The sequence below is a fragment of the Mustela erminea genome, chromosome X (assembly GCF_009829155.1).
Source record: "Mustela erminea isolate mMusErm1 chromosome X, mMusErm1.Pri, whole genome shotgun sequence".
NCBI lineage: Eukaryota > Metazoa > Chordata > Mammalia > Carnivora > Mustelidae > Mustela > Mustela erminea.
The window spans coordinates 4,321,291-4,333,420 of NC_045635.1; the positions used below are offsets into that span (position 1 = coordinate 4,321,291).

At 53.9% G+C, this 12,130-nt stretch overlaps 1 protein-coding gene across 2 annotated transcripts in view; it reads right to left on the reverse strand.

The window, feature by feature from the left end:
* The window catches only part of PUDP (pseudouridine 5'-phosphatase), a 78,567-nt gene that overhangs the window by 13,157 nt on the left and 53,280 nt on the right, over positions 1-12,130 (reverse strand). Inside the window, exons 3-4 of one of the 2 annotated variants that reach the window (XM_032329506.1) lie at positions 6,223-6,452; positions 820-897 (exon numbers count right to left, since the gene is read on the reverse strand). In XM_032329506.1, the coding sequence (XP_032185397.1) occupies positions 835-897; positions 6,223-6,452 (293 nt within the window). In that variant the 3' untranslated portion in view covers positions 820-834. Of the gene's footprint in view, positions 1-819; positions 898-6,222; positions 6,453-12,130 lie in introns of those variants that run through there. The other variant, XM_032329505.1, reaches the window with a different exon arrangement.

Consider the following 12,130-nt stretch of genomic DNA (forward strand, 5'->3'; position numbering starts at 1 on the left):
GCTTCCCGACCGTGGGCCCCATTCTCTCATCCCCCACAGAGCGTCTGCAGACACAGCCCGCACAAAAGGCTCCGTGCCTGGCTCGCTCGCAACGCAGGGGAGCCGGCGAAGACGCAGTGCGGGAGGAAGCAGCGAGGGACGGGGCGGCCCGGCCGAGGGGTCTGCGCACCGTGAGGTCACGGGAGGCGGGGAGAGTCACGTGGGCGCGGAGCACAGCGACTCTACCACACCAGCTTTACAAACCCTGGAGCGGCAAAAGCACGGACTGATGGAGAAACCCACGGGGGCCCTGGCGGGCTGTCCCCGCTCTGCCACTGTGGCAAGACTGCTCCTGTCTCGGAGGAATTACTGGCGTGCACAGCCGCTTAGTGAACGTCCGAATTCCTAGCTACAGGTCCTCCTTCTCAATGTCTAACGCCCTGTCCCATGTCCCCTGGGAGCGTGCTGGCTTGACCCAGGGAGCTCCGACTGTGCGTGCCGTTGCGACGGCCTGACGAGCACGATGTTCTCGGCAATGGCTGTACGCGGTTGTCACCAGCCCGTGCCCAAGTGCACGCAGAACGGAGAAACCGTTCAGCCCCGGTGCCGCTGCAAGCACAGTACAAGCATAACTTGGGAAGGTGCCCCTCCAGTGGTCGCCGCTGGCCTCCCGTTTCAGCAGTTAGGTCATGCGTGACGTGCGTGTCTGTGTGAAATACGTGCGTATGACGTGTGCGTGTGTGAAGCTCTAGCGTGAGCGGGAGAAACAGGCGTCCCATGGTGAACGGCTTCACCGGGGGCTTGCGCGAGTCGCCCTGAACAGAGCTGAGCAGTTACCCGCGCCGTCGTCTTCGCTCAAGGGCGCTGCGGAGGCCCCCAGCATGGAGGATGTCTCTGGGCAGGATGGCAGGACCGAATCCGCAGGGCAAGGGAGCCACGTGGGCAGGAAGGGAGGACCTGGAGGAGAGCAGCAGGTCGCAGGGGAGGCGGCGACGGGCTGGACGGCAGATGCACCAGAAGGCAGGACGGACCAGGCAAAGATGGGGGCAGACGGGACCACAGCGCCTGGGGTGGGTGGAGGTGTGGGATGAGGCCAGCGTAGGAGAAGCAGAGACAAGCTCGTTCCAGCGAGGAGCGAGGCCGAGGGAGCTCTGCAAACAAGGGGCGCTGCGTCGGGCCTGCGAGGGGCTGAGCACAGGAGGCAGCACGGAAGGGACAGAGGGTTGCTGGACACGGAAAAGAGGACATTTCGGGCTCAGGGAGTCCAGAACACACTCCAGCGGCTCGAGGATGACACTGCACAGAGGACAATTGAGAATCAAGAGCTGCAGAAAGAGGGTTTTTGTGAATTCTCTTTGTCTTCCACAAAGCACAGGCTCCTAAAGAATTCAACTGCCGGAAGGGCTGTCCCTGGGAGTTTTCCAGCGGGAGAAAGTGGAGTCTTAGCTGCTGCACAGGCCAGCACCGGGCAGTGTCTGCGTTAGGAAGTCACCTAAACATTACGGCATTGTCGTCAACCTACCACGTCTCCCACCTGCTCTAAGAGCCCATTTCGTTTTCCTGACGGTCCCTGGCCCTCCTGACAGGTCCCTCGGTCTTTCTCCAGCCTCTATTAAGATGGTATATAAGCCCCATATGCCAACGGCCTCCATGAATCACATTTTTTCTGTGAACTGCCACATCCATAAGTGAATAAAAATCTGTCTTGTCTCTTACTCAGACCTTTTGTTGGTTTAATTTACAGGCACCCGATACAGAACCTAAGAGAGAGTATAGGACACGTTTTTCCTCCCTGATGGGAATTTGGAAAAGCCAGCAATCTCGTTCGTGGAAACTCCAAGGAAACCAAGCATAATAGGTAGGTTCCGTAACAGAAGACATAAAAGGGTAGTAACGGAAGATAATATTCACGATAGTTGACTTTTTTTTTTTAATGCAATAAGGGAGGTAAACCAGGTTGCAGGAGACATTAAGTAATCCTGAAACCGCTGTATTTTGCTCAGTCATTATGAGAGACAAGAGGACAAAGTGGCCATGAGGCCTGGCCAGCAATGGCGGACTCTGCTGGGTCCCTCAAGGCCCTGGGGAAGGCAGACCACGAGGGCACCGTGACACTCCTCATCCCCAGAAGCTGCTGCAGCACCGCTGTGCCCGGACCGGGGTGCTGGCAGTGGGAGGCTACCTCAGCAACGTGCCCTCACGCAAAAGACCAAGGGCCCTGCACAGCTCCGCTGGCCACCGACCTAACCCGAAATCTGACCCAGCAATGCACGTGCTGGCTTCCCATCGTTCTGGGAGGTAAAGACGTTCTTCACAGAGAGCCAAAGATGGCAGGAGCCCACTGACAGCCACGCCTGCGTGCAGACCCTGGGGACAGAGACGGCGTATGAAAAAAGTGGTTCTGAGATGGGATCCTAAAGGAACATGTTTCTTTGTCACGAGATCAGGAACAACCTATTAACTGCCCTTTTCCTACACTGGAAAGTCAGCTCGGGTGATTCCTTTTGTCACTGACAGGACGGTCTCAGGTCAGCCAGGGGGACGTTACGCAATTAGAACTCACCAACCATGATGTGTTTATCATTTTTTTTTTTAACTCTTTAGGTATAGAAACGCTTAATGTACAGAACTTTCTGGAAAAGAAAGCAGAGTATCGAGGAATAAAACAAAAAGCACCCTGGAACTCAGTTCTTAACATTAGCATGAAAACCCAAATATGCAGAGTAATTACGACGACGCTTCTTGGAACTGATGTGGGGATTTACTCGTAGTACGTGTCAACCCAAGCAATCCCGAGTCCGCGGCACCATCATCCTTTCCATTTTGCACCAGACGCGTGCACAGCCGGGGGACAGGAACTTGAACGGAAGCTCACACCGCCCGAGGACCTGGGGGTGACTCCCGGCTTGTGTCCCTCGACCCGCCTCGAGGTGTGGGGCCGGCCGCTCCGTCTGTAAGGCTGCAGGAGCGCGTGTGCTGCGGGAACTAGAGCACAGGTGACCCCGCCCCACGGGGCCTTGTCCGTCCGGGCAGCTCCCACCCGCTGCGTGCCGTGTGACGGGTTAGGGGGACTTTCTGAGATGGGACCATTTTTGCCTCTCTTTAGCACAAAAGAAGGACACGTGCATAGTTCAGAAATAATCATTTCCGTGAGGACGTGGTTCATGCCAGCTCTGTGGGCACTTCTCCCGGTAGAATGGTAAGTAACATGTTAACGTGATCTCTCCCTTTGACACCGCTTGCTTGTTCCTCGTTCCTAGCAGTACCACGGCACCTAATTAATTGGACGACACCCACAGCATAATGAATGCCCGCCGGCAACGGTGAATCTCTCCAGCGACTTAGGAATCATGGTAAATGTCCTTGAGCATGGCAGGCACGGTGCTGCGTCAAACAGAAAGCAGCGGGACGTGGTCTAAGAACCTTTGCCTATTCCAACAACCCTCTCTGCAAGTGCTTCGCGTACGAGGCAGGAGAAAGAACCTGAGTACAAAGTTAAGGCTGTGCCCACAAGGGGCCTGTCCAAACCTCCCTGCAGTGTTAGCACGCGCAGGTCACCCGACGAGAAAGCCCCAAAGCCTGGACCCTCTTTGCCTAAGAAATACGACCAGAAAGGTTGCACTTCTGCGAGACAAACACACACGTCAATAAACACGGATTAATTAGCAACAAGGGTGATGCCTCGCACAGTTTAGGAGCTAAGTGACCGTGAAGATACGCAAGTGCTCGTTTCCCTCCGACAAGTCTGAAACAAATACTGTCGGGACACAGCTACACGGAGCCCTGTGCTCACACGGCCGCGGCGCCCTCGCTCTCCGTGGTATCGCCGCGAACGTTTTCCTGTGAAGCGAGCAGGAGAGCGCGCGTGCACCTTCCCTAGAAACCCTAGAAACCCTGTTTCCCCACCCACTGTCAAACGTGGAAATGCCACGTTTCCCGGACACCCTGCCTTGCGAAGGAGGGACAGCGATCCTGGGACGACACGGAGCTCCTTTATCCCGCTCACGGCCTCTGCCGCACCGGCGGCTCCGCGGAGGGCCAGTATCCTAGGGAGCTCCCATCAGCTCCGCAGACCCCACTGAAAGCCGGGGCCGCAGACTCTGAACGGCTCTGCGAACCCGTCTGTCCAGCACACGTGGCACCTGCACGACACTTGTGAATCAACAACAACGTGCACCCGACAAGGCAAGGGGCTCTTCTCGCAGGGGGACTTGGTCCTCTGAAGGTAGAGAGCCCACCAGGAAGCGAGGTTCTTGGGGAAAAGAAGACACGGCCGTGGAATTTGTGGGATGCCAAGCATGCAGGCGTCTCGATGCCCTGAGACATGAAGCCAACACAGGCTGCGCCCCGGGTCTGTTCGGCCAGCCCTGCAAGGGACCCTCTTTCTGTCCATGGCTTCGGGACCCGGCCACGGTGGGCTCGCCCCCATCCAGAACCACCGAGCTGGACTCCGTGGTGAGATCTGAACCCACCCGTGTCCATGTATTGTACGTATCTTACCGTGGCCGGGTCCACAGTAAGCGAGCCCTGACTCACTCATAATTACTGCCATCACAGGTCAAGCTAGTCAGCGGACCTGGAGCCAAACAAAACAGAACACGACACACACAGAACGGATTGACGAAACGTGCCCCAGCCCCTCAGCTTCAGTGCAAGCAGGCCGTGAGTCCTTCTTGTCAACTGAATAGCACCCGGGATTCGTGTCAGAAAGGGGCCTGCCTCCATCTCGGGCTCTCTGGGGAGCGAGAAAAGAACGACCATGAAGTGTTCTTCCCTGAAGTGACGAAGTAAGGACCTCACCAACTGCGCCCAACGTCCTGCACCCCAGGAGCCAACAGACACATGGTCACCTGAGCAGTGATCTCCCTGCCGCAGCACGCAAACAAGAGAAACCAGCCTCTCGATCAGTCCCTGCGTCCTTCTGGAATCTGCACGGGCGCATAGTCAGACCTCAGCCCGCTCCCTCTTCAAACCGTCTCCAGTGTTCTGGAATCTACAGGTGCACAGTCAGACCTCCGCCCATCCCCCTCTCCACACTGTCTCCCGTGTTCTGGAATCTACAGGTGCACAGTCAGACCTCAACCCGCCCCCTCCCCACACCATCTCCCTGTGTTCGGGAATCTACAGGCGCACAGTCAGACCTCCACCGCCCCCTCCCCACACCGTCTCCCGTGTTCTGGAATCTACAGGCGCACAGTCAGACCTCCGCCGCCCCCTCCCCACACCGTCTCCCATGTTCTGGAATCTACAGGTGCACAGTCAGACCTCCGCCACCCCCTCCCCACACCGCCTCCCGTGTTCTGGAATCTACAGGTGCACAGTCAAACCTCAGCCCACCCCCTCCCCACACCGCCTCCCGTGTTCTGGAATCTACAGGTGCACAGTCAGACCTCAACCCGCCCCCTCCACACACCATCTCCCGTGTTCAGGAATTTACAGGCGCACAGTCAGACCTCAACCCGCCCCCTCTCCACACCGTCTCCCGTGTTCTGGAATCTACAGGTGCACAGTCAGACCTCAACCCGCCCTCTCCCCACACCATCTCCCGTGTTCTGGAATCCGCAGGCGCACAGGGAGATTCAGTTCCCCGTGCCAACAGAACAGTGCAGGCAGGAGAATCTGAGGCAGAGCTGCACCCACACTGTCCAGCGGCTGGACACGTGCTTCCCGGTGGCTGACACCCCTGCCCCATCTGCACTGTGCACCTGCATGATGCAGTACTGTGCACAGGCGGGCAAGGGGGCCCTGGACCACCAACCCCACCCGTGCCCTCGGCCTGCAGACAAACAGCAGCCTGGAGAGGTCACCACAAAGCCCAAGGTCACTGTGAGCAGACACCTTGCAGGAACACCCCTCCCAGACAAGCACCTGTGGGGGTGGGGCGGGGGCTACTGTGAGCGCTGATGAGTCCCCTTGCTGTCGCAACCAGCACACTCCTCGAAGGCTGCTCCTGGCCAGTCCGGGTGCGGTCCTGCCCCATGCACAGAGCGCCTTCCCTGCAGCACCTCCACCGGGCCATCCCACACAAGCTAACGTCCCATCCGCGCATCCCGGATCATTGGTCTGCTGACCCCTCCCGCCAAGCTGATGGGATCTGATCGTGTCCCGGTCCGTGGGCCGCCCCCTCCCCCCGGCCCCGCTCTCACGGTGGCTCTCCCACAGCAGACACAAGGCGCTCCAGTCGTGGACAAACCCCGCTCAGGGGCTGCACCGGGCCACGTTTCTCCTCACTGGGGGCCTTACCTTCTCCACGGGAGGCGGAGGAGAAAATCTCTTCGCACAGGCTAGGAAGATATCGGGGTCCGGTTTCCCACTCTTCACTTCGGGGTCATCACCCAAAACGATGTGGTCAAACAGGCTGAAGAACTCCCTGTGTCGGCTGGTCTTCATCTCAAAGGACGCGCAGCCGGAGCTGGTGGCCACGGCCACGGGCACGCCATGCTCTCGCAGGTGGTGGATCAGCTTCTCCACACCTGGGGAGGAGAAGGGAGAGCCTTCTTCAGCGAGGTGGAGGAGGGCAGGGCCATACCTTCCCCTCCCCCCCGCCCCGGGAACGTGGTGCCAGCTCTGGGACCTTGAGTCTTTGCTGCCCGTTCTGAGGGACGATCTGATAGGACATGGACCGTTTGAACGGGGTTCAGGGCGCTGCAACACACCTACTCAAACCAAACCTCAGAAAGCCATTCGGGGCTTCGCTATAGCATCTCCCAAAGTAACCGAAGGCGATTTTACTGGAAAGCAAACACTTGTTTGCGGGTCCTGTTTTGTTGCAAGGTGGAAAGCAAGCCGAGTGAGCCCAGGGAGGCACCTCTGCACCTGGTGGATCAGGTTTGGTTTGGTTTTGTTTCCTGAAGCAATGAATTGGCAGTGATCATGCTGCTGGTATTTTCGGGGAACACTCGTGTGCTACTGAAAGCATTTCAGTCATTGGTCACACAGCTGCGGAGAGGGAACCCTGAAAGGGCTCCTTCCGGAGGCCCAGGACAATGGTGGGAGCTGAAGGAAAGCTGTGGGGCTACCCCATAAGGCCACAGAGGAGGAAACACTGCGGAGCCACAACAGGAGGGCACGACAGGGCCGGATCCTTGCCACACTCTCAGCAACGGTGAGCCTCCTGTGCTGGGACGCGGGGCCGAATACCATCGGAGAGAGGGCTGGTTATCAGACCCATGTCCCACACAGCAGTACTGGCCACCTGGAAACCTTTGCTGAGTGTGCCGGGAGCGTCTACACCCACACAGGGCACTAATGACCTGAGACCGTCTCCTGAACAGTCGTGTAATCATTACTGCTGGAGGAACCGCACCAGGCCATGTCCCTACATCCTTACTTGCTACAGAAAACACGGGCACACCCATTTCTTGCTCACACGCCTACAGCAAACACTGTGAGGGCCTGACCTTTAAGAGAAATGCTCCTGCGACGGTCAAAGGAAGGTGTAGATCTTAACTCAGCACCAGAACGACATTAAAACTTCTTTAGAAAGAAAGTGAAACCTAGCACTGTGCCGGATGTGAAACTCGCCGTGTCTGATGTCCGGTCGAGCCTCCACGCCTCCACAGGGCAGACGAATACAGCGTAGGGCCAGGACGAAACACCCATCAACAGAAATGAACACAGACAGGGCCGAGATGAAGGAATTAGCAGGTCAGGACCTTCTGGAAGCTTTATAAACACTACTAATACAGGCGCATTAGAGACTATCAGAATGAAAAGAAATAAGTGATATCCTATTACATACTATCGACAGGAAACTGAAATATAATATTCGGGCAAGTTAAAAATAAATGGATGTTTATGTCTATAAATAAAACGCATATATTTTGTAACTACTATCAAAAGCAGGGTGAGCTATATGAATAGCAAAAAACGTGTGCTTTAAAACAAGGAATGATGGGGCACTTGGGTGGCTACGTCTGTTAAGTGTCTGCCTTCAGCTCCGGTCATGATCTCAGGGTCCTGGGACGGAGCCCCTCATTGGGCTCCCTGCGCAGCAGGAAGCCTGCTTCTCCCTCTCCCATCACCCCCCTGCCTGTGTCCCCTCTCTCACTGTCTCTCTATCAAATAAAAATAAATAAAATCTCAAAAAAAAGAAGAACAAGGCATGACAAGTCTCAGAGATAACTGAGTACACTTCATAATGGCACGTGGGTGAACGGATCAACAAGACGTCATTCTAAACGTGTAAGCATCTGCTAACACAGCTGCAAAACACGTAAAGCAAAAACTAATGCACTGACTGGAGAAACAGACCGAAGTTTCAAACTCCCGTCACTAATGGACAAAACAAGTGGACAGAAAGGAGGACAGAGCAGACTTCAGAAACACTACCCGGCAACGTAACTGGATTGATGTTTTTGTACCACGGCACCCAAAACAGCTGAATACCAACGATTTTCGAGGGCACCTAGAACGTTCAACAAGATAGAGTGTGAGTCCATAAGCTGTAAAAAACTCTAAAACATTTTACAATAATTGAAATCATTCAAAATATGTGCCCCGACCATGAAAGAATTAAAACAGTTATCGGTAGCTGAAAGGCAGGTGGGAAAAAATATTTGGACATTAAGCAACACATTTCTGTGTAAAACATGACTCAAAGATGACGTGACAAAGGGAAATTAGATGATCTGGGGTAGAGAACAAAAAGCAAATGTATCAAAATTTGTGGGAAGTGGATAAAACATTGTTTAGAGGAAAACTGATGGCACTAAAGGCTTATACTCTGAAGAAGATGGTGTAAAACCAGCAATCTAAGTTGTCCCATTAAAAAAACTAGAAGAGGGGCACCTGGGTGGCTCAGTGGGTTAAAGCCTCTGCCTTCGGCTCAGGTCATGGTCTCAGGGTCCTGGGATCGAGCCCCGCATCGGGCTCTCTGCTCTGCAGGGAGCCTGCTTCCTCCTCTCTCTCTCTGCCTGCCTCTCTGCCTACTAGTGATCTCTCTCTGTGTCAAATAAATAAATAAGTAAATAATACTTTTTTAAAGATTAAAAAAAAAAGAAAAAGAAAATGGAAGATCCGAATTTAACAGTGCTAGTAATCAAACAGAGGACATTACCACAGGTCCTTAAATCCATCAAAAGGATTAAAACATAGGAGACAAACCATGAGAGACTGTGGACTCTGAGAAACAAACTGAGGGTTTTGGAGGGGAGGGGGTGGGGGGTGGGAGAGCCTGGCGGTGGGTATTAAGGAGGGCACGGATCGCACGGAGCCCTGGGTGGGGTGCGTACACAGTGAATGTTGGAACCCTGAGAAAAATAAACTTAAATTTTAAAAAAACGGGATCAAGAGAAAATTGAAGCCAATACCTTTAACAGCTTCCATAAAATGGTCAGACTCTTGGAAAGATAGAAAGTTCACTCAAAAAGACCGTAATAGTTCAACAGCCCTATACCTCCGAGAGAATGTGTAGTTAACAAACCTTTCTCCTATCCAGGATCGGATGGCCTCACTGGTGAACTGAGAATGACCGTTTGAGAAACAACACCGATTCTGAGCAAGCTTTCCAGAAAACAGGAGTGAAGGCGTTCTGACTCATTCTTGATACCACTGTTTCTCCGCTAGCAGAGCTGAACAGAAGCCCGAGGAGAAAACCGCAGACCCGTGCATCTCGTGCACTAACCCCCTCGCGCGTAAGAACAGTTCAACCCGTGCTAGTCTTGCGCAGGACCCAATCGGTCTCCATGTCCTCGGAATGCACGGCGGGAAGGAGGAAGGTGCCAAAACACTCGACTCGTTTGCAGCGAGCGACCACTGATGAGAACCACGGATTCCATCTATGCGCTACATTTCGGTTACAAACCTTTACTTCCCTGGTGGGTGGCGGGAAAGAACGCCTAGGACAGAAAAACAGCCAATGGCAAAACTGTGTCTGGATACAGGCATTCCAGGTGAGGACTATGAACCTTAAAAATAAAACCGCCGGGTGCTCACGCAGCAAACGCGGGCGGGTTCGGGACACACGGAGAAGCGCAAGCCAGGCACGGCGGGCAGGCCCGACACCGAGAAGAGAGGACATTATTTCACAGAGGAGGAGGAGGAAGTGAGAGGGGTGGTTCCGGACGCAAGTGTGCTGGAGAAACTCAGAGGAGTCCAGTATGATGATGGCTTCTCGTTGGCTGGGTCCCAGGGAGGCAGGTTTCTAACGGAAGGTGCCGAGGACATCTTCCCCTGTTGGGGCCTATCCCCGATGACTGTTTCTTGTGGAGGATTCTTTTGTTCAGGCTGCAACGGACCATTCTCTCTGTGACTGATAGTGAGTGGGACGGCTTCGCTTTATTTATTTTTTTTTTAAGATTATTTATTTTAAAGAAGATTGTATTTGTTTATTTGATAGACAGAGATCACAAGTAGGCAGAGGAGCAGACAGAAAGACAGGGTGAAGCAAGCTCCCCGCGGAGCAGAGAGCCCAGTGCGGGGCTCGATCCCAGGACCCTGAGATCACAACCTGAGCCAAAGGCAGAGGCTTAACCCACTGACCCACCCAGGAGCCCCCAAAATAATATGAATTTAAAACAACTTTCAAGTTACTAGATTACAAGAGGACAAACCAAGATTAAAAACAAACAAACAAAAAAATAAAGGAAAAAAAAACAAAGCATGAACCCTTGGCTCTCTCTAAAACAGAAGGGAAAAGAAAGTTTTGCTGAAAGTGTTCTTTTATGCTATTCATTAAAAAAAAATAGTAATAATACAGCTTCTCTCATGTGAGGTAATCCCGTCCACATTGTGTTTTGTCCTGCACATAACGTAACGGAAGAGGCGTACACAGACCCAAAGGCTCAGCAACAAGCCTACGTGGGAGGGGGTAGATTCGACGTCTGTATCGATACGGGCATGAATCACAGGGGAGGTTCTGCTGAACTGTTTTCCAACGAGCCCCAGCGTCCGGAGCGTCCCGACCATGGCTGAGACCAGGGTGAACAGGAAACCTAAGAGAAGGATGTGACCACAGTCCTCTGCGGGGACATCGGGCAAACGTCCATCGAATCTTCACGCTCAGGATTATCGTCCACCCAACAGCTATGACCAGCTTTGCTCGCGGAGCTGCTCCCTACGAATGCCAGGACACGGTCCCGCACGTAAGACCACCTCGGTGATCTACTCCCGGACAGGCAGGATGGTAAGCCCCAGACAGATGCTGGCCACTGTCAGGACAACTTTTGCATCTTTTAACTACTGGACATCAGCCTTCTCTTCTGTGGTCACGGCCCCTGAGCCGTAAAAGACTAAAACCATAAGTGCAGTTCTGCCCTGCAGAGAAGCTGGTTAATTAAGTGTATAAATGAAACCCGGCTAAGAGCTTCCGGCCCTTGGTGTGCTGAAGTCGTTGAAGGGAAGGGCAGGAGGACAGCTACTGCTACAAACAGTCAGCTCTCGGGCGATTCATCTGCAGGGGAAGAAACACGAAATGTGAAGAACCAGCGGTCTTGATGGGAAGAATGCTGTGCTCTTCCTCCTAAAGACCTAAGATTGAGGAGAGAGAACACGGACGCTGCCACTAACACGGATCTGGAGAAGGAAAAACATGGAAAAGATTGAGAGCTGACAGGTATTTTGAGAATGGATGTATTTCTTGGGAACTCGTGCACTGAGTGGAGAGATCCGTGCACATCCTACTAGCTCGGGCGTCGTGTTCAGAGCCTCACCCTAAACACAGACCTACGGTGAGGAGGTACAATCAGGGGAGATGAAAGTCATACAGACATGTGCACGCCAGGAGGAACGTGGGAGTGGGTGCGGAGTCTGGAATTCTGTAGAGCTAAGATCCAGGAAGGTCGTGTTGTGAGCTATGAATGCCCCCACCTACCTATAAACAGATACTGATGCTGTCCCGGGACCACAAACTGTGGAGGACTCGGCCCAGCCCAGACCTTCTACACATGCATCCTGGGGACAAAGTGTGGCCTTCTTGACCCGGTCCCACCCACGAGTAAGGGGCTGGGGCAGACCGACTCTCCTGGAAGGTGGCTTTCACAGTCAGGGAGGGCAAGCAGGCTAACACCCGGGTATAAGAGATTCAGTCTGGAGGGCTGACTGGTGGCCCTCAACAATCATTCGGGGGAGGCCCCCTGAGATCATGAGTCTAATGATCTTATTTGGAAAGAGACATGATTAAGGACCTGGAGAAACAGATCATCCTGGATTT